At 42.4% G+C, this 18,278-nt stretch overlaps 2 protein-coding genes across 8 annotated transcripts in view; one reads left to right on the top strand and one right to left on the bottom strand.

Moving 5' to 3' along the window:
* CNOT1 (CCR4-NOT transcription complex subunit 1) overlaps positions 1 to 12,202 on the top strand; it is a 105,406-nt gene extending 93,204 nt beyond the window's left edge. For all 7 annotated transcript variants that reach the window (XM_060085507.1, XM_060085511.1, XM_060085508.1 and 4 more), the window contains exons 40-49: positions 1 to 249; positions 1,219 to 1,382; positions 1,590 to 1,707; positions 2,863 to 2,964; positions 5,685 to 5,858; positions 6,836 to 6,985; positions 7,670 to 7,850; positions 9,607 to 9,739; positions 11,548 to 11,682; positions 11,863 to 12,202. In XM_060085507.1, the coding sequence (XP_059941490.1) occupies positions 1 to 249; positions 1,219 to 1,382; positions 1,590 to 1,707; positions 2,863 to 2,964; positions 5,685 to 5,858; positions 6,836 to 6,985; positions 7,670 to 7,850; positions 9,607 to 9,739; positions 11,548 to 11,682; positions 11,863 to 11,941 (1,485 nt within the window). In that variant the 3' untranslated portion in view covers positions 11,942 to 12,202. The remainder of the gene's footprint in view (positions 250 to 1,218; positions 1,383 to 1,589; positions 1,708 to 2,862; positions 2,965 to 5,684; positions 5,859 to 6,835; positions 6,986 to 7,669; positions 7,851 to 9,606; positions 9,740 to 11,547; positions 11,683 to 11,862) is intronic.
* A 1,050-nt stretch (positions 12,203 to 13,252) lies between these two features.
* SETD6 (SET domain containing 6, protein lysine methyltransferase) lies at positions 13,253 to 17,857 on the bottom strand. Its single transcript, XM_060085118.1, has 9 exons — positions 17,781 to 17,857; positions 17,464 to 17,553; positions 17,238 to 17,382; positions 17,017 to 17,158; positions 16,696 to 16,890; positions 16,446 to 16,566; positions 14,618 to 14,798; positions 14,326 to 14,468; positions 13,253 to 14,185 (listed from the first exon to the last, which is right to left on the bottom strand). The coding sequence occupies exons 1-9, from the start codon at positions 17,805 to 17,807 to the stop codon at positions 13,880 to 13,882; spliced, it is 1,350 nt and encodes a 449-aa protein (XP_059941101.1). The 5' UTR covers positions 17,808 to 17,857; the 3' UTR covers positions 13,253 to 13,879.
* Between the last annotated feature and the right edge of the window lie 421 nt (positions 17,858 to 18,278).

The raw sequence follows: 18,278 nt of genomic DNA, 5'->3' as shown, positions 1-18,278 counted from the left end.
ATGCACCAGCAAGGAATCCTGAAGACTGATGACCTCATAACAAGGTTTTTTCGTCTGTGTACTGAAATGTGTGTTGAAATCAGTTACCGTGCTCAGGCAGAGCAGCAGCACAATCCTGCTGCTAATCCCACCATGATCCGAGCCAAGTGCTATCACAACCTGGATGCCTTTGTCCGACTCATTGCACTGCTAGTAAAGCACTCAGGGGAGGCCACCAACACTGTCACAAAGATTAATCTGCTGAATAAGGTCTGAAATCCTTTCTTGCCTTAGTCTTTGCACACTTGAAGTCTGTATCAGTGGTTCTCAACCCTACAGGGCCCTCAGAACATTTTGTAATATCCCCTTTTCTGTCCAGATATTAAATTCATAGATAATATGTAAACATAATCACCGAATTTTAGAGGAAGAGTATGGTGCCTTAACTGAAAGACACCCCTCCCCTAAAACAAAACAAAAACATATAACGTATTTTCAGTATGTTAATGTTTGGTAATGAGTACACCAGAAAGTAGGTAGTATGAGATTTGCCCCCATGTACAGAATCACTGTGAGTGAGATGGCTAGACGTGTCCATTGATAACAAAAATTGGCAACTCAAATACCATGAGTGACATTGCAGTTGTCTTGATTTCTTGAAAAGGAACAAAGCAGAATTTCTGTTTGATTTATGCAGTGGAATTGCTGGAAATTTGAATGTTAAGATAGTGCAAAAATGAACTTAGAGCTTGGTCTTGGATAATTACAAATGGGTTCACATACATCCCCCACTGTTCAGTGATAAAATCAAGTGGAATGCAGGATAGTTCTTAAATATTTCTGCAACCTAATAGCATACCTGACCTTCTAAATGCCAAGAGAAGTATAAATCATTTGCCTCTTGTCAACTTTGTCAGACCAGAAAAATTAGGTTGTTTGATTGTGTTAATGTGATAAAATATGATGTACCATGCTGATTTCTAGAGCTTTAGAAAAACTTATGGAAAGTATACATGTCTAGTATACTTCCATATACAGGGGTATGGAAATTCAAAGAAACCATGCAAAATTCTGTAGGGCAAATCAAACCCCAATGCATGGTCCCTTTGGCTACCAGTATGTAATTTTATATTTCCTTTCATGTGGGGCATAACGATGCAAGGTTAAAAAGCATGGCTAGACAGTGGTAAATGAATTATCTTCGTGATTTACAAGCTCTATAATCTGTGTGCTCTGTAGGTCCTTGGTATAGTAGTGGGAGTTCTCCTACAGGATCATGATGTTCGGCAAAGTGAATTTCAGCAGCTTCCCTACCATCGAATTTTTATCATGCTGCTCTTGGAACTCAATGCACCTGAGCATGTATTGGAAACGATTAATTTCCAGACACTTACAGCTTTCTGGTGAGTATTGTTGAATATAATACTGTTAAGGATTTCCTGTTAAGGATTGCTGTTGTAGTGTAGTAAAATCTGAGAAGTAGAACTCCTGTGGATTTGAGGCATGTTGATTCATAATGCAGCTTACATGTTGTCTACTTAATTATATTCATGTATTTTTTTTTAACCATATTTAAGCTTGTGCTTCTGACTAAGGTTTTCTTCTTTCAGCAACACATTCCACATCTTGAGGCCTACCAAAGCTCCTGGCTTTGTGTATGCTTGGCTTGAACTGATCTCCCATCGGATATTTATTGCAAGAATGCTGGCACATACGCCACAGCAGAAGGTGTGGCTGCAGTTTATCTCCTACAGACGACGACTGTAACTACCTGGGACTTATTAGCACTCTTAGTCATTCAGTAGTCATTGTACTTCTTTCAGGCTTAGTTGGGAGTTCTTATATTTAATGTGGAGTCAAGTCATAGAGAAAGGCTTAACAAGTACTTGACTGCCTCTGCCTGAAAGCCATTCCTCAGTGATTAGGGTACTGCTTCTCCAAGTTGTTGTGAGTCACCTTATGTCAATTTCTTAAGGGATTTTCAAAAAAAGTTGAAACCTTAGAGCACCTCTGTAGACAGCTATGTAAAACTCTGAGTAATGGAACTCAGAAACCTGCCAGTTTTACAGGTTCTCTAAATACTAAAGGCTCTCACATTCAGGGTTGAGGACCACTGGTCTCTACTGTATCTGAAAAATTAAGATCAAATTTGAGTAAAGAGTTTTTAGTCTTAACTGTGAGTAAACAATATGAGAAGTTTCTCTCCCATCTTGCAGCTAAATGGCAAATGAGTACTCCAGGAAGTACCCTTGATTGCCCCTTCAGATCAGGAGACTATGTAACTACTGTGTGTTTAGTAAAAAAAGAAAGTGAAATAATCCTTAAATGGATTTCGTTTTGTTTGACAAATAAGTGCATTCCAGGAGGAGGGAAAATATATTTAATAAAAACTACTCCAAAATGAACATAATTGGTATAATTGGGATATGGTGAGGAGGCCAAGTTTGGGTGAAAATAGAGGATTCATGTTGTAAATTGGATGAGGTTATTTGCCAGGAGTTGATGAATTGGGAGTGGGAAAATAAATTGAGATCCAGGACTTAAAAGAAATTAAGAAAACAGACCCAAGTTTCTCAGTTGGCTACGTGTTTTGTGTTCTGTCTGAAAGTTCCTCCCCCTATTTAAAATGTTGCTACAGGCACAAGGACCTATATCCTGGAGTTTCTGGAGCCAGTTTGTTTCAAATATCATTTCCTATTATCTCCATAATTTTGCTTACTCCTTTCTCGAGCCAGTCAGTCTTTAAGAGAGGTGCTAATGTCCATATTCTCTAGCTATATGAAAAGATAATAAAGTCACAGCGTAGCTGCTTGGGCAACGTTTTTGGTGGCAGGACGACAGCCGACTGAGGATAATTATGACTCATACATTTCTTTCTTTCAGGGATGGCCTATGTATGCACAGCTACTGATTGATTTATTCAAATATTTAGCGCCTTTCCTTAGAAATGTGGAACTCACCAAACCTATGCAAATCCTCTACAAGGTAATTAATTTGGAGTTCTAAAATTAAAATAATTAAAACTTAACACTTAAAGCAGTTAAAAACACTTAAACCCTTCAGCTGGGAATATGAGGTCTAATGTTTGTTTTTATCATTAAGCTTTATATATATATAATTTATTTATCTTTGGCTGTGTTGGGTCTCCATTGCTGCACGGGCTTTCCCTAGTTGTGTCAAGCAGGGGCTACTCTTCATTGCGGTGCACGGGCTTCAGTAGTTGAGGCTCGTGGGCTGTAGAGCGCAGACTCCATGGTTGTGGCACATGGGCTTAGTTGCTCTGCGGCATGTGGGATCTTCCCAGACCAGGGTTCAAACTCGTGTCCCCTGCATTGGCAGGCGGATTCTTAACCACTGCACCACCAGGGATGTCCCTATCATTAAGCTTTTAAAGTATAACATATATTCAGAAAAGTACAAAAATCAAACATATTTGCATAACCAGTACTTGATCATAAGGCATTCATATGTTCATATATGTGTATACCAGTTAACTCTTTCAGAGCACATTAGAATTACTGTTTCTCCCCATCCTTACCATACTTGAAATTGTTTTCCGTTTTAGTCGTTTTGTCAGTTGTGCAGTAGGATCTCATTGTGGATTTAATTTGCATTTCCTTCATTTCTTAATGAGATTTTTGTGGCCATTTGGGTAGCCTCCTTTTGTGATGTTCTTCTTCCAGCCTTGTGCTCATATTCCTATTGGATTATCTGGGTTTTTCTTATTTATTTTAACAGGGATTCTTTATGTATTCTGGATGTAAGCCCTTTGTTGATGTATATTCAAACATCTACTCTTGTGGCTTGCCTTTTCACTCCGTTAAAAGTAATGTGTCTTTTGAGGGATAGAAGCTTTAAATTTAATGTAGTCAAAATTACCAGTTTTCTTCTTTTATTATATGTTGCTTTTTGTGTCTTGGGTAAGAAATCTTTGCCCATCTCAAATTGCATTCTGTTTTGCGTGTGCCTGCCCCCTGCCCAAGAAGCCATTAATTCTGGCTTTTACATTTACACTTAAAAAGAAAACTTTATTTTTGTGAATAATGAGGTTCATTTCCTCCCCCTTCCTTACACTCTCCAGCCCAGTAAGTGTGGTAAGGTTTTTCAGCACCATTTTTAAAGTTCTTCATTTCATGTTCAATTGATTTGGCACCTGTATCAAAATAGTTGACCGTGTATGTTTGGGTACCTCTCTAGTTGATCTGTTTATCTGTTCTTAGGGCAATATCAAACTGTCTTGATTGTAAGACTTACTGTAAAGCTAGTGTAATCAGGTAGAATAAGTCCTCTTCAACTTTGCTCTCTTGTAACATTATTTTGGCTATTCTGTATCACTTGCAGTCCCATAAAAACTTTGTAATCAGCTTTTCTTCCAAAAACTTGCTGGGATTTAGATTGAGATTGCACTGAATATGTAGATCAGTTTTGAGAAAATAGACATCTTAATAATAATATTGAACCTTTCAATTCATGTATATCTCCATTTAGTTGTTAGGTCTTTAATTTTCCTCTGCAATGCTTTCCTTAGACATATTCCCAGATATTGATGTTTTTGTGGAATTGTATAATGTTTTTATAAATCTGTAGTTTTGTTTTGCAGATACCATTATCTGGTTAAGGAAATGCCCTTCTATTCATAATTTGCTGATAGTTTTTAAATCATTTAAATGGGTATTGAATTTTATTGGATGCTTTCTTGAATTCAAGATCATGTAATTTTTTTTTTTTTGGTCAATGTTTTAAATCCATTAATTTTCACATGCTCATGCTTAAACTGCCATTATATTCATTTGTGGATCATTTGGTTGTGATATATCACTGATTGCCATTTATATTATTTAGGATTTTTTTTTTTTAATTTTCCTGTCACATTTTGGTATCAAGATTATGCAATCTCATTGAAAGGGTTGGAAAATGGTCTCTCTTTTTCTATTAAGATTGTGAATAGTGTTAATTTTTCCTTAAATATTTGTAAGGATTTGCCAGTAAAGCCATCTAGGCCTAGTGTTTCTTTGCAGGAAGGGTTTTAGCAACATATTTAACTTCTTTATTATAAACTACTGTTCAGATTTTCTTTTTTTGTTTGGGCTTTGGTAAGTTGGATTTTAAGTAATTTGTGTACTTTATCTGAATTGTCAAATTTATTAGCATAAAATTGCTTAATACTCTCTTAAACTGTCTTTCACATCTGTAGGAATTATAGTGATGATACTTTTTCATTCCTGCTACTGGTATTGTGTTTTCTCTATCAGTCTTGGTAGGGTTTATCAGTTTTATTAATCTTTTCACAGAACCAACTTCTGGTCTAACTTTGATTTCCATTCTCCACCCCCATACTTCAAAAAATTTTAAACTGACTTCTGCTCTTTTTCTTCTACTTACTTTGGTTTTCATTAGCTGTCCTTTTTCTAATTTTTGAAGATAGAAGCTTATATCACTTTTATTTTTTGTTTTTGTCTGGCCTCTTCTAGCACATGCATCCAAGATTATAAACTCTGGGTACCTAGTTTTTCATGATTTCCAGATGTAGGTATTTTGATAAATCACTTGTGATAGTATTGCTAATGTTAATTAAAGCCTGCATACATATGATGCTTTTGCCTTTTTTTTTTTACTTCAGTTAAATTCATAATAGTAAAAATGCTACTCCTATTTTCTTACTTAATGTAGAAACAGCCAATGTTTTTCTTGTTTTTAAAAAATAGGGCACTTTAAGAGTGCTGCTGGTTCTTTTGCATGATTTCCCTGAGTTCCTTTGTGATTACCATTATGGATTCTGTGACGTGATCCCACCTAATTGTATCCAGCTAAGAAATCTGATCCTGAGTGCCTTTCCAAGAAACATGAGGCTCCCAGACCCATTCACTCCTAATCTGAAGGTAAAGTTCTAAACAGTTCAAGGAAAAGCAAGTTATATCTTAGTATTTTAGTCCTTTCTCTAGTAAGTGGGGTATTTGTCCCCAGCACACACACCTACAAGTTATTTGTTGGGTAAGGGTGCTCTTTGGGGGAAGCTGTCATGTTATTAAGCCTGATAAAGTATGATACTGCTGCTGAATATTGATTCACAGTATTCGTCTAGTTGCTGTTTTCAGTTTTGATATTAAATTTAGCTATATTTACAGAACCTCAACCTAGGTATTGGGCCCGTCATTTGCTGGGTGGCCCCAGTGGCACAGAATTGCAGAATAGACACTTGTAATGTCATATTTCACAGGTGTTTTGGATTTGTGTACTTGTGTTTTGTTTCAGTTATCAGAAGGAGAGAAGGGACTGTTTTAAAAATCATACCACCCTGACGTGGCTATTGTAATTTTTATGTATTTTTTTTACTCTTCTTTTCACATGCATTTTTTTTTTAAGTAGCAAGTACAGTGTCTTGTTCTGCTTGGAGCATCAATGTCTTGTTCTGCTTGGGGCATCTTTTCAAAGACTAGGGCTCTTGGTGAGCAAGGAATCTCATTCTGTACTCTTGTTTTGAAATCCAATTCCAGGAAAAACACAATTAGTGGTATCAACTAGACTTCTCTACAAAAGGTACCTATCATGCCTTATTTTAAGAATGAGAAAATAGTATAGAATGAGAGATTACTATCATTTTGTATATGGGTACCTTTAATTAGAAGAATCTATTTCTTCTAATTAAAGATGAGTAATAGCACTTTGCTGTACAGCAGAAATTAACACAACATTGTGCTGTACTTCAATAAAAATTTCTTTAAAAGATTGATTACTCTTCAAGATGTAAAGTGTATAACTTTAGAAAAACAATCCAACTACTTTCTAGCATAGATACAATTTGCTGTTAAGGCCTGCAGATGCTTCTGATTATGATTCTTGTATTTGTTTGTGGCAGGTGGATATGTTGAGTGAAATTAACATCGCACCCCGGATTCTCACCAATTTTACTGGGGTGATGCCACCCCAGTTCAAAAAAGATTTGGATTCCTATCTTAAAACTCGATCACCTGTCACTTTTCTGTCTGATCTGCGGAGCAACCTACAGGTTAAGTGGTTTGACTTAAACTCTTGGTTGTGTCTTTCACTTTGTATGCACAGTCCTATGCATGGTCTCTTGTAAGTTAGTCTTTTCAACCTGCTTTAAAGGTTTTAAAGCACATTGTCATTTTTAATGGTTGGATGAGATTAACTGGGTTATACATTTTACCAGTGACAAGCTATATAGCCTTGGAAGAGGCAGCCAGGGAATGGACTGGTTTTCTGAAAGAAAAGGTTGCTGATAATCATCCCCTACTCCAAGACTCTTCTAAGTAAATGGATTCTGGTTCGATTTGCTGTATACAAATTGATTGAGGCTGTATTATCTTTCCAGTCTTTCCATACCAAGAAACCACATGTTTTTCCCTCTCCAAATCTTTTTTATAAGTGAGATAGTGCATATTTTGACTTTATAAAGTTTATTTTTGTGCTGGTAACTGTCAAAGCTTTGTTTTCCCAGGGGAAATCATATTTCTGTTGTTGACACAACTACCCTTGTGCAACTGTGTATTTGTTAAATAACCTCACAAATTCAAGCAGATTTCTAAAATTTAAGTCACAGAGGATATTGGGAACAGTTCAGCTTTTCTATGAAAGGCATAAAAAGGGTTCTTAGAAATATTGGGGCCTAAATCCGATGCCTAAGTCCTCTGTGACAGTAAGTCAGGAGCTTTCTGTTTTGTTCATTTAGGTATCCAATGAGCCTGGTAACCGCTACAACCTCCAGCTCATTAATGCACTGGTGCTCTATGTAGGGACTCAGGCAATTGCACACATCCACAACAAGGGCAGTACACCTTCAATGAGCACGATCACCCACTCTGCTCACATGGACATCTTCCAGAACCTGGCTGTGGACTTGGACACTGAAGGTGAGTGAAGCCAGCCTAGTTCTCAGAGTCAAGTTTTGTGCACTTTTTGTCACAGTCTGGTCCCAAAAATACTTTACGCCACAATAGAGAATGTTCTGTCAATATGGTTATGGGTCTGGCTGGTTATGAATAGAACTCCCCCTACCTGCTCTGCAAAAAAGTTCACAGTATAATCCTATTGTAGGTTGCATCTTGCTTGGTTGAACTACAAATTTTGGTGTTCTGTATAGTAGGTGGTGACCAACGATATAGTCCTGCTCAGCCTAACATGCATACACTTTAGGAGGATGCCTACTTCTTTAACTTGGCTATGGATTTTTGAGAGTCTAATTTTGAATATATACTACTTGCCTATTTGTAGGAGGGGGTTTGAGACAGCTTAAAATCAAGATTTAACACAAATGAATACCATTACGTCCAGAGCCCAACAAAAAAAGTGGATAGCCTTTAAGTAAGTGTTAAAGCTCACTGTGATGGCCTTACAAACCTCAGTAATATCAAGCAGAGGGAGACAACCAAATCCAATTAATACTTACTCCAATAAAGTTTAAACTAGCATTTCTCAAAGTATAGTCTGGGAACCCTTAGTGGATTATCCCCAAGACCCTTCTAGAAGGGTCGTGAGGGACTTCCCTGGTGGTCCAGTGGGTAAGACTCCACTCTTCCAATGCGGGGGGCCCTGGTTTGATCCCGGGTTGGGGAACTAGATCCCGCGTGCATGCAGCAACTGAGGAGCCGGCATGCTGCAACTAAGACCCAGTGCAGCCAAAATAAATATATAATAAATAAATAAATAAATAAATAAATAAATAAATAAATAAATAAATATTTTTTAAAAAAGAAGGGCTATGGGGTTAAAACTATTTTAATAATAAAAAGACATTTGCTTTTTTTCACACTCATGTTGTCACAAGTGTACAGTGATGGTTTCCAGAGGCCACATGAAATAACCATACTGGAACAGATTGAACATAAGGGCAGAAATGAGAATCCAGCAGAATGTGAAACAGTGACACTCTTCTCTAAGTTTCTTGGGGGGAAATACTTAAATTTTTTATTAACAGGTTATATTAATATGCAGTAGGTCTCTTATTTTTAAATAGACTAATTTTTTTTTTTTTTTTTTTTTTTTTTTTGTGGTACGTGGGCCTCTCACAGTTGTGGCCTCTCCCGTTGCGGAGCACAGGCTCCAGACGCGCAGGCTCAGAGGCCATGGCTCGCGGGCCGAGCCGCTCCGTGGCATGTGGGATCCTCCCTGTCCGGGGCACGAACCCATGTCCCCTGCATTGGCAGGCAGACTCTCAACCACTGCGCCACCAGGGAAGCCCTAGACTAATTTTTTTAACTACATTTTTTCTCCTGCGGTACGCAGGCCTCTCACTGCCGTGGCCTCCCCCGTTGCGGAGCACAGGCTCCGGACGCGCAGGCCCAGTGGCCATGGCTCACGGGCCCAGCCACTCCACGGCACGTGGGATCCCCCCAGACTGGGACACGAACCGGTGTCCCCTGCATCGGCAGGTGGACTCTCAACCACTGCGCCACCAGGGAAGCCCCTACAATTTTTTTAATGTGAAAAATAGTGAAATAAAACCCACAGAAATGAACTCTTTGGGGCCCTGAGCACCGCTGGTTGAAACCAAAGGATAACTTGAGAACCTATATCAGAAATGCAAATCCAGCCAGTTAGAATGATTTGTCTTCTCACTTTGGCCTTTCAGAGCAAATTCTCGCTAAGCTGGGTTTTCTTAATATCTAGGTCGGTATCTCTTCTTGAATGCAATTGCAAATCAGCTGCGGTACCCAAATAGCCACACTCACTACTTCAGCTGCACCATGCTCTACCTTTTTGCAGAGGCCAACACTGAAGCTATCCAAGAACAGATCACAAGGTAAGAGAGAGGTCTGTTTCTCAGAGGGTTCTAAATGGAGCCTCTTCCCCTTTATTATGAATTCCGAGTGTTTTTTTCCCTATGCATTCCATGTTCACTGAGCATCTTAAATGTGTTAAATAGTTGTGAACGAAATGGGCATGGTTCTGCCCTCCTGAAAATTATTCTGATGGATGCAAAAAAAAAATCACAAGTAGAGAATTACTAATCACTCCTGAAACAAAGTTTTCAACAAAAGGCACAGCATTTTGATAGACCAGGAGTTTTTCTCAGGTGGTGGTGTCAGCATATTTAACCAGTCCTGAAACACCCAGGCCTTTTAAAGGCCATGTTAAAGAACTTAGACTTGTCATTACTTCTGGGTTGGAAGGTTTTAAGCAGAGAAATAACAGGATCATACATGTGTTTTACTAACAATAGTTAGGAATCTGTTGCAGATTGCTTGGACTATGTACAGCATTGGAGATCAGGAAATGGGTACATCCTAGTGAGAGATATATACACAAACTTAAAAAACTGGACCAGACTTGTTAAACTTGCCCCTTCACCTAATAGTAGTTTCTGAGTATTAGTATTCCTTAGGTTTATATACTAAAAATTAACTAGTGTTTTATTATTAGATGGTAAAAGTCCTATTTTGTGGACTATATAAAGCTTTAGTGAACTTCCTCGAACTTAAATCTTTGTTCTTGTGCTTTATTACAATCCTTAGGGTAAATTTAGAAGTACAATCGGTTAGATCAGAGGATGTGAAGAATTATCCCAATTTACACATGTACTACTAGTAGTAAAGTTCTTATTTCCTATTTACTTTCATTGAGTATGTATTCTTTAAGTGATTATCTTCTCTGTGTCGTGTAATCTATTATCCTTTACCTTAACTTAGTCTTCTGGGCTCAGTAATGGGAAGAGGAGGGATTCAAACCCATGTTTGTTATGTAATTCTAGAATCTACCTGCATTTAATCATTCTATAGAAAAGACTTAAGGGAGGATGAGTGTTAGGATGTTGATTATAAACATTTTGTTGGGGAGAGGATTTGAACCTCTGGGTGTAAAAGTTTAAGTTCTATGCAATTGCCGCACTCTGCCACCTCAACAAAGCCCTGGTCTTGGGCAGGTATGGTTTGCGCTTATTTATTAAGTTGAGATTAGATCATTAATTGTTTGAAGGCGCTTATTTAAAGTTGGCCTTATTCCTCTTGACCTTTCGTACTGGGAGAAATGTGTAATAATAGATAGAAACCGACCTGGATTACTCTGGTCTGAATTCAGATCACGTAGGACTTTAATCGCTGAACAAATGAACCCTTAATAGCGGCTACACCATTAGGATGTTCTGGTCCAACATCGAGGTCGTAAACCCTATTGTCGATATGGACTGTAGAATAGGATTGTGCTGTTACCCTAGGGTAACTTGTTCCGTTGATCAAAACTTTCGATCAATTAAGTGATATATATGCTTTGGCTAGTAGGCCTAGGCTTTAATCACTTGGAGGATTTTTTTGTACTCCGAGGTCACCCCAACCGAAATTGTCAGCACATACAAAACTTTGTTATCCCTTGGTGGTTTGGGTTTGTGATTTTTGGATTGATTAATTGAAGCTCCATAGGGTCTTCTCGTCTCATTTTGTTATCCCCGCCTCTTCACGGGGAGGTCAATTTTAATCCACCTGCCTTTTGTAAAGCTAACAACTTTTGCATGTAGTGTAATAATCAGGGAAAAAGTGTTAGGAAAAAAGACAAATGGAGAAGTGGTCATGAATTTTCCTATGTTTCTCTGCATTGACTTTTTCTTCCCTTCCCCAGGGTTCTTTTGGAACGGTTGATTGTAAATAGGCCACATCCTTGGGGTCTTCTTATTACCTTCATTGAGCTGATTAAAAATCCAGCATTTAAGTTCTGGAACCACGAGTTTGTACACTGTGCCCCAGAAATTGAAAAGTGAGTTAAAAGTAATTTTTAAATTGTTACATTCTTAAGACAGAAGAATGAGAATCATTTGATGGCTCCCGCTTGGGTGGGTGATTAAGAAGGCCATAGTAACCAAAATTAGTAAGACGCAAGGTTTTCATCAGACCTGAAGTTTTCTCACAAACTTGTTTAATTGTCTCCATTCTTCAGGTTATTCCAGTCTGTTGCACAGTGCTGCATGGGACAAAAGCAGGCTCAGCAAGTAATGGAAGGGACAGGTGCCAGTTAGATGGAACCACATCTCTGTTGTAAATTTGTCAGCCTGGAGGTCCCACTGTACCAAGTTTATAAACTGGCTGAAGATCCTTTCAGCGCTTCCTGACTTTTCCGGCCCTTTGGTCTCGGGTATCTGCCCCAATTACCGTTTGGGTCAGCTTCCTGTCTATGTGGACACGTTCCAAATTCAAATGCATTTTTTTGACTCCTGGCCAACATTTAGAAGATGCTGTGAATATCATTTTGAACTTGTGTAAATATATGAAAGAGAAAACCTTTGTCTGGAACTTCTTGGGTTTGTGCAAAATGTGTCCAAGGCAAGTAGATTAACTGGTGGTACCTACTTCCCAGCTTATAAATTGAAAAGGTTGCTGATGCCGTGCACTTGTTGGGGAGGTGGGCATAGCTCCATGTCATCTGACATTCCTGGTGTCCCAAAGAATAGCAGGAAAGCCAGTTTAAATACTATGTGACTTATTTTTTTTAATATGGATGGGGACCTTGAAAATCACAAAGTTGTTAAAAAATGTGGATGTGTAGAATTTGGTATGCCAGGAAACATGGGAAGAGTTCACAATTGAGATCCCGTGGATTTTTATTTTGCCTCTTCCCCAAATCTAAAGCCGGCTGCTGGCAGAGCATCATTTTCTCTTTTCTGCTGGAGAATACGTCCCCCTGGGCCCTGTGAGACACTTCTTTTTATAAAGGGAAGCCAAACCAGGCCTAAAGTTCCCCCATCTCTCTCCTGATAACTTGTAAACTGTGCAGAAAGGAACCAAATATTACGAATTGCCCTTCCCCATTATCCCAATGAATGGCTATACAGACTAAGCCGAACAACAAAGTCAAAAGGACCAATACAGCCCTTTTTGTAAGGATTTTGAATGTTTTGTAAATGTATTGGTCCATGTGTTGTATTTTGTAGCCTTCCTAGTTCCTGGGCTTTAGCTTCCCTACTTGTATGTGTATGCATACTGTAGTCAAACATTAAAGTCATGACACACACACACACGAGTCCACTGTGCCTTTCTCAGTAGCAGCCAGTGCTGGTGGTGAGGAGGAAAGTGGACCACCCAGCCTTCCCATTGGGGCCACTGGGGAACACCAACTTTTGCTGAATGGTAGGTTTTCCCACTACCAATTTGGCATCTTTAAACAAGGAAGTGATTTTTGTGTAGTGTTGTTTTCCAACAGTGAAAAATTATTGGAGCAGGTTTCTATAATTAATTAAACGATTTCAAAATGCCCATTTAAAAACATCCTTTACCCTCATGGTGTTTCCATATATATTTTTTAACATCTTTATTGGAGTATAATTGCTTTACAATGTTAGATATAATTTTTAAAAGAAAAGGAGTAGGTATATATTTAAAACTTACCTAATATATACCTTACCTTTCATGACTGTCAAGTTTTATGGCCAGAGAGGACAAAAAGGTTCAAGATTAAATAGTAGAAATCTTACATGGGGACTTGAATATCATTGGTGTCTTAAGCGTGAGTTGTGCCATCTAGGCTGCTTAAGGAATTTAAACAATTGCTCAAACAGGAAATAGTTGCTAAATAAGGGAAAGTGACTTGTTCAAAATAGACCTGGATTTAAACCAGGTCTACTTTCAAAGTCCATGTTATTAAATGCCAGACTACAACAAAATGTATCACTATCACATTTCTGCTAACTTGGGATCAAACTGAGAACCAAACAGCTATAAAATTTATTAGTGTTAATAACCATAAGCAGCAGTTCCCACATCTGCTGTTCCCAGTCCTTCAGCATGTCGCTCTTACCTTGGAATTCATCCTAGACAACAGTTTTGCTACTTCTTCTTTTGGTATTTAGTATGAAATGCAAAACAAAAGGTCCAGATTATCCTTCTTTTCAAGCATCAATGTGTACCAGCTTAGCAGAAAGTTCTTCTCCTGGACATTCCTTCAGGAAAAAGGGAACCTGCTAATTTGTCAGTTCCAACAATTGGTGTAAGATCATCTTCTGACCATAACGAACCTGTAAGGCTTGCTGTTCCCTCCAGCTGAGTGTGGCGTAGACCTCCTTACTACTGAGTAAATCTTGCTCAGTTTTTAAGTCTGTGGCATAGGTTTGCAGGGTCAACAAAACACTGTCCCGAAGAAGCTGTCTCCATGATGCTTTGAGTTTGGGGATATTTGTGATTGTCAGGCTGTCCTCTTCCCTTTTATCATCTCCCCATCCATCCTGGTCTTTAAATTCTCTGAACTCCTCAGCAGGCATGCACAGTACCTAGAAGCAACCATGGGGCCCTTTACTTGTGTATTTCCAAAATGGATTTAGAGAAGCCAGCCTATCCTGACAGCATTTAAGTGTCCTCTCCATGCATGCCACCTTTCCTCGCACCTAGATCTAAAATTCTGAGCATTTACCTTGAGTGTCATGGCCAGTTCTTCTTCTGTCAGCACTTCCTCCCGCCCAATCACAAAGGCTCCCTCTTCCCCTACCATCTCCAGTTTGCATAAGAAATCCCAGCGTTCATACAGTAGGAGCCTTTCAGCTTCAACTTTTGTTCCTACAGACAGAAAGTACTGGTGTGAACGTCAGTCAGTATACCCAAGAGCTCATTTCTCCTTAGTCTACAAAAAGGGAGCAACTACTATTGGCAGAGCACCTGGGGCAGGGATGGAGACATACACCACTGTCCAGGGTTTAATCACTCACCCTGTAATGCTGCTTCACGAACCGTCACCATCTGAATGTCAGCCGTATCATCCGTGTTGTCAGGATACGGTTCAGCAAAACCATACATGTGAATCAACTGCCAGTTAGCCATTTGCCCGTAAGTGTTGAAAATCTCATGGCCTTTAGGAATGGGCTGAGTGGCCACCATCCGAAGACAATTCTGGGGTGGAAGGGAGAAGCTGGGGCCAGGCCCTTCCCAGGCCAGCCTCATGAAGATTACTTCCCTCCTAGGAGGGTACAGTTCCCTCCAACAGCTATAGTTCAGTGATGGGACTGACACTATACCTACCAACATTCTACCTTTAGTTCTTGTTAAGATCCTGTACTGTAGAATAAAAGTGGTGAGGCGAGGCTTACAAAGGTCAAAGGTCATCCCAACGGTTTAGTAGGTAATTTCCACTCAGTCATCTCACAAACACTAAAAAAGTTGCTAGGTGGCTTCCCTGGTGGTGCAGTGGTTGAGAGTCCGCCTGACGATGCAGGGGACATGGGTTCGTGCCCCGGTCCGGGAAGATCCCGCGTGCTGTGGAGCAGCTGGGCCCATGAGCCATGGCCACTGAGCCTGCGCTCCGTGGTGGGAGAGGCCACAGCAGTGAGAGGCCCGTGTACAACAACAACAACAACAACAAAAGTTGCTAGCTTTGGACTTCTCTGGTGGTCCAGTGGTTAAGAATCCGCCTTCCAATGCAGGGGACGCAGGTTCAATCCCTGGTGAGGGAACTAAGATCCCACATGCCACGGGGCAACTAAGCTCACACACCACAACTAGAGAGAAGCCTGTGCACAGCAACAAAGAGCCTGCGTGACACAACTAAGACCTGACACAACCAAAAAAAAAAAGTTGCTAGCTTTACAAAAATGAAGAATTACGGACTTCCCTGCAGTCCAGTGGTTAAGACTGCTGGGGCCCAGGTTCAATCCCTGGGCGGGGAACTAGGCTCTTCGCAGTGTGGCAAAAAATCAACAAAACCCAAAACACCCAGATCCAAGTAGGAACAGCAAATGGACACAAGCTTTTAAAAGTAATAGCCAGGGACTTCCCTGGTGGCACAGTGGTTAAGAATCTGCCTGCCAATGCAGGGGACACGGGTTCAATCCCTGGTCCAGGAAGATCCTACATGCCACGGAGCACCTAAGCCCAACTACTGAGCCTGCACTCTAGAGCCCGCGAGCCACAACTACTGAGCTCGTGTGCCTAGAGCCCGTCCTCCGCAATGAGACGCCCACACAACGAACAGTAGCCTCCCGCATGCTGCAACTAGAGAAAGGCTGCATGCAGCAACAGACCCAACACAGCCCAAAATAAATTTATTTTAAACAGCCATTTCCTGATTTTTAATTCCATAAACTTATATCTTTTTTTTGCAACTTTCCACTTAGCAAATAGAATTGATACAAACACAGCCTTGGTATCATCTTAAACCGGTCTCAGGAACATCCCCTCTTGTGAAAAGTATTGACTATGGCTGTTCCAGATTGCTGTCCACAGGGCCTGGAAACAATCTTGGCTCACTGGCACTGCACAGAACAACCAACCTATAGAACCAAATCAGTGAGGGTGCAAGGTTTATCAGAGGATTAACCCCAGCTTTCTTGGAAGGTTTTGAGATGTTTCATGTTCAGGCGATTTCAGTGGAATACACAAAGTACACAGAAGAGGAGGTAATTCCACCTACACATTTTTAGTATGAGGAGAATGGAGCCTGTTTAGCTCAACTGCCAGGCCAGCATAAGTGACACACCGGTTTGAATCAAATGCCCAATCATCAATGCACATAAGAACAAGAACTGGGACAGATCCACTCACTGGAGAGTATTCTAGATTGGCATTGTGATTGGCTAAGTGGTTTAGTACGTCTGCAGCAGGCACCATCAAAGGGGAGTTTGGCTCCTTTTCATCATCCTCTTCCTCCAGTGGTTCCTGAAAGCTGCCACAGAGAGAACTTTGCTAAAGCCCAGTGCAGGGTGAGAGACGAGTGGGGTTCACTGTTCTTTCCCTTCTAGTCCCTCAATAGAGTTCTAAAAAAAGGGTCCTTTTTAAGGCTCCGCTCACTGACCTGTAGGCCATCACAAGAGCCACGAGCTGGCGGTAGAGTTCCAGAGAGCGAACCCTGGGGCTGAAAAGATCGGGGTGGGCTTCCATGAAGGGCAGCACGATGGAATAATACTCGCTGCGGATGCTGGCCAAATCCTTCTCCACGGCCTCGGGTACGCCGGTGCCCTGCAGCAATCGCCGGCGCTCCTCCTCTGGCCTGCAGTGACACCCCCACCCAGGTTCTTCACACCACCTACCGGGGCTAGCGCTTGGAACCCGTGTCCCAAGGGCAGGGCGGTTCGAGCCAGGCTACCTACAGTGCTGCCCCTCCTACGGCTCTCACCAGAACATGGGGTGCTCCAAACGGCCCAGCTCGGGCCACAGCGCAAAGTAGGGGCTCCAGGGCGAGGCCGGGGCCTGCAGCTCGTGCAGCAGCGCCAGCAGCAGTGGCACCCATCCCGACTGGCTCTGCAGCGCGCCTCGCTCTGATGGAGACAAAGAGGTTAGGGACCCGGCCGGCCCCGCAGGCCCACCTCGGCGTCCCACCCTCGCCAGCGTGCCCACCTCGCTCCAGCAGGCCGCTGATTGAGCAGGTGTGCTGCGACAGGAGTGCGGCCCGCGGCACCGCGAACAGCAGCTCCCCGGGCTGCACGCTCTCCCGGGCCACCATGCCGTAGCCGGCCACCGTGCCCTGCCGGCTCACCGCCACCTGAGCAGGGAGAGCGGCCGGTCAGAGCTAGACCGCGCCCGCTTCCCCGCCGCGCCCGCCTCAACCCCGCCCCCCACTCACCTTGGGACTCAGCTCCAGTCCTACCCGCCGGCACCAGCTCAGGAAGCCGGCCACCGGAGCCGGGTCCTCGCTGCCCGCAAGCCCTGCCACCTGAGATAAGCAAGCGCAGTGGCGTTGCCACGCCCGGAAGAGCTCGCTGCGGACGGAGAAGACGGCGGCGCGCGCGCGGAGAAAGGGCCGGGGTTGGGGGAGGGGATGTGGAGCGCGGCAAACGACCCGCGGCAGGCCGCGCAGCCGCGTGCGGGGCGGCTCTGCGGACGGGGGAGCGGCAAGGCGCGGCGGAGAGGGGTGCGCCTGCGTCTGCCGCCACAACTCACCCGCCGGCGCTTCGCCTGGGTCGCCATGGTCCAAGGACGCGCAGCCCCACGACTCCGCAGCCCCGCGCAGGCGCTTCCGGCGTCCAGCGTCCGGGGGCAGGCCTCTCAGGGGCGGGGCCTATGTTCCCGCCCCGGGACCACGTGACGTTCGTTTCGCCTTCCACGCGGAAGACGAGTGGGGGTTTGCACCTGGTCGTACAACCCCTGCTGAGAACATCCTTGAGGCCGGGTCTCCCCACTTGGGTTTAGAAAACGTGCCGCCGGGTGCAGGAAGATGTGTCCCCTTGCCGCCTTGAGCCTGGTCTGAGCCAGGTACAACCCTTCCCAGTCTTGGTCTGTGACAGCTGAAACCCCTGGGGGTAGGAGTCCGCTTGAAGTGCAAAATCCCATTTCTGGATGAGAAGGGAAGGCCTCGCGGGAGGCCGGCTGGGAGCGCAACTAGAGCAGTTTGTGCAAGTGTTTCGGAGTGGTGTGGTCAGGGCTCCCAGAACTATTGAT

Source organism: Mesoplodon densirostris, chromosome 19, assembly GCF_025265405.1.
Source record: "Mesoplodon densirostris isolate mMesDen1 chromosome 19, mMesDen1 primary haplotype, whole genome shotgun sequence".
In the NCBI taxonomy this organism is placed as follows: Eukaryota; Metazoa; Chordata; class Mammalia; order Artiodactyla; family Ziphiidae; genus Mesoplodon; species Mesoplodon densirostris.
The sequence above is the reverse complement of the archived record's forward strand: the minus strand, read 5'-3'. Positions and strand labels throughout refer to the sequence as shown.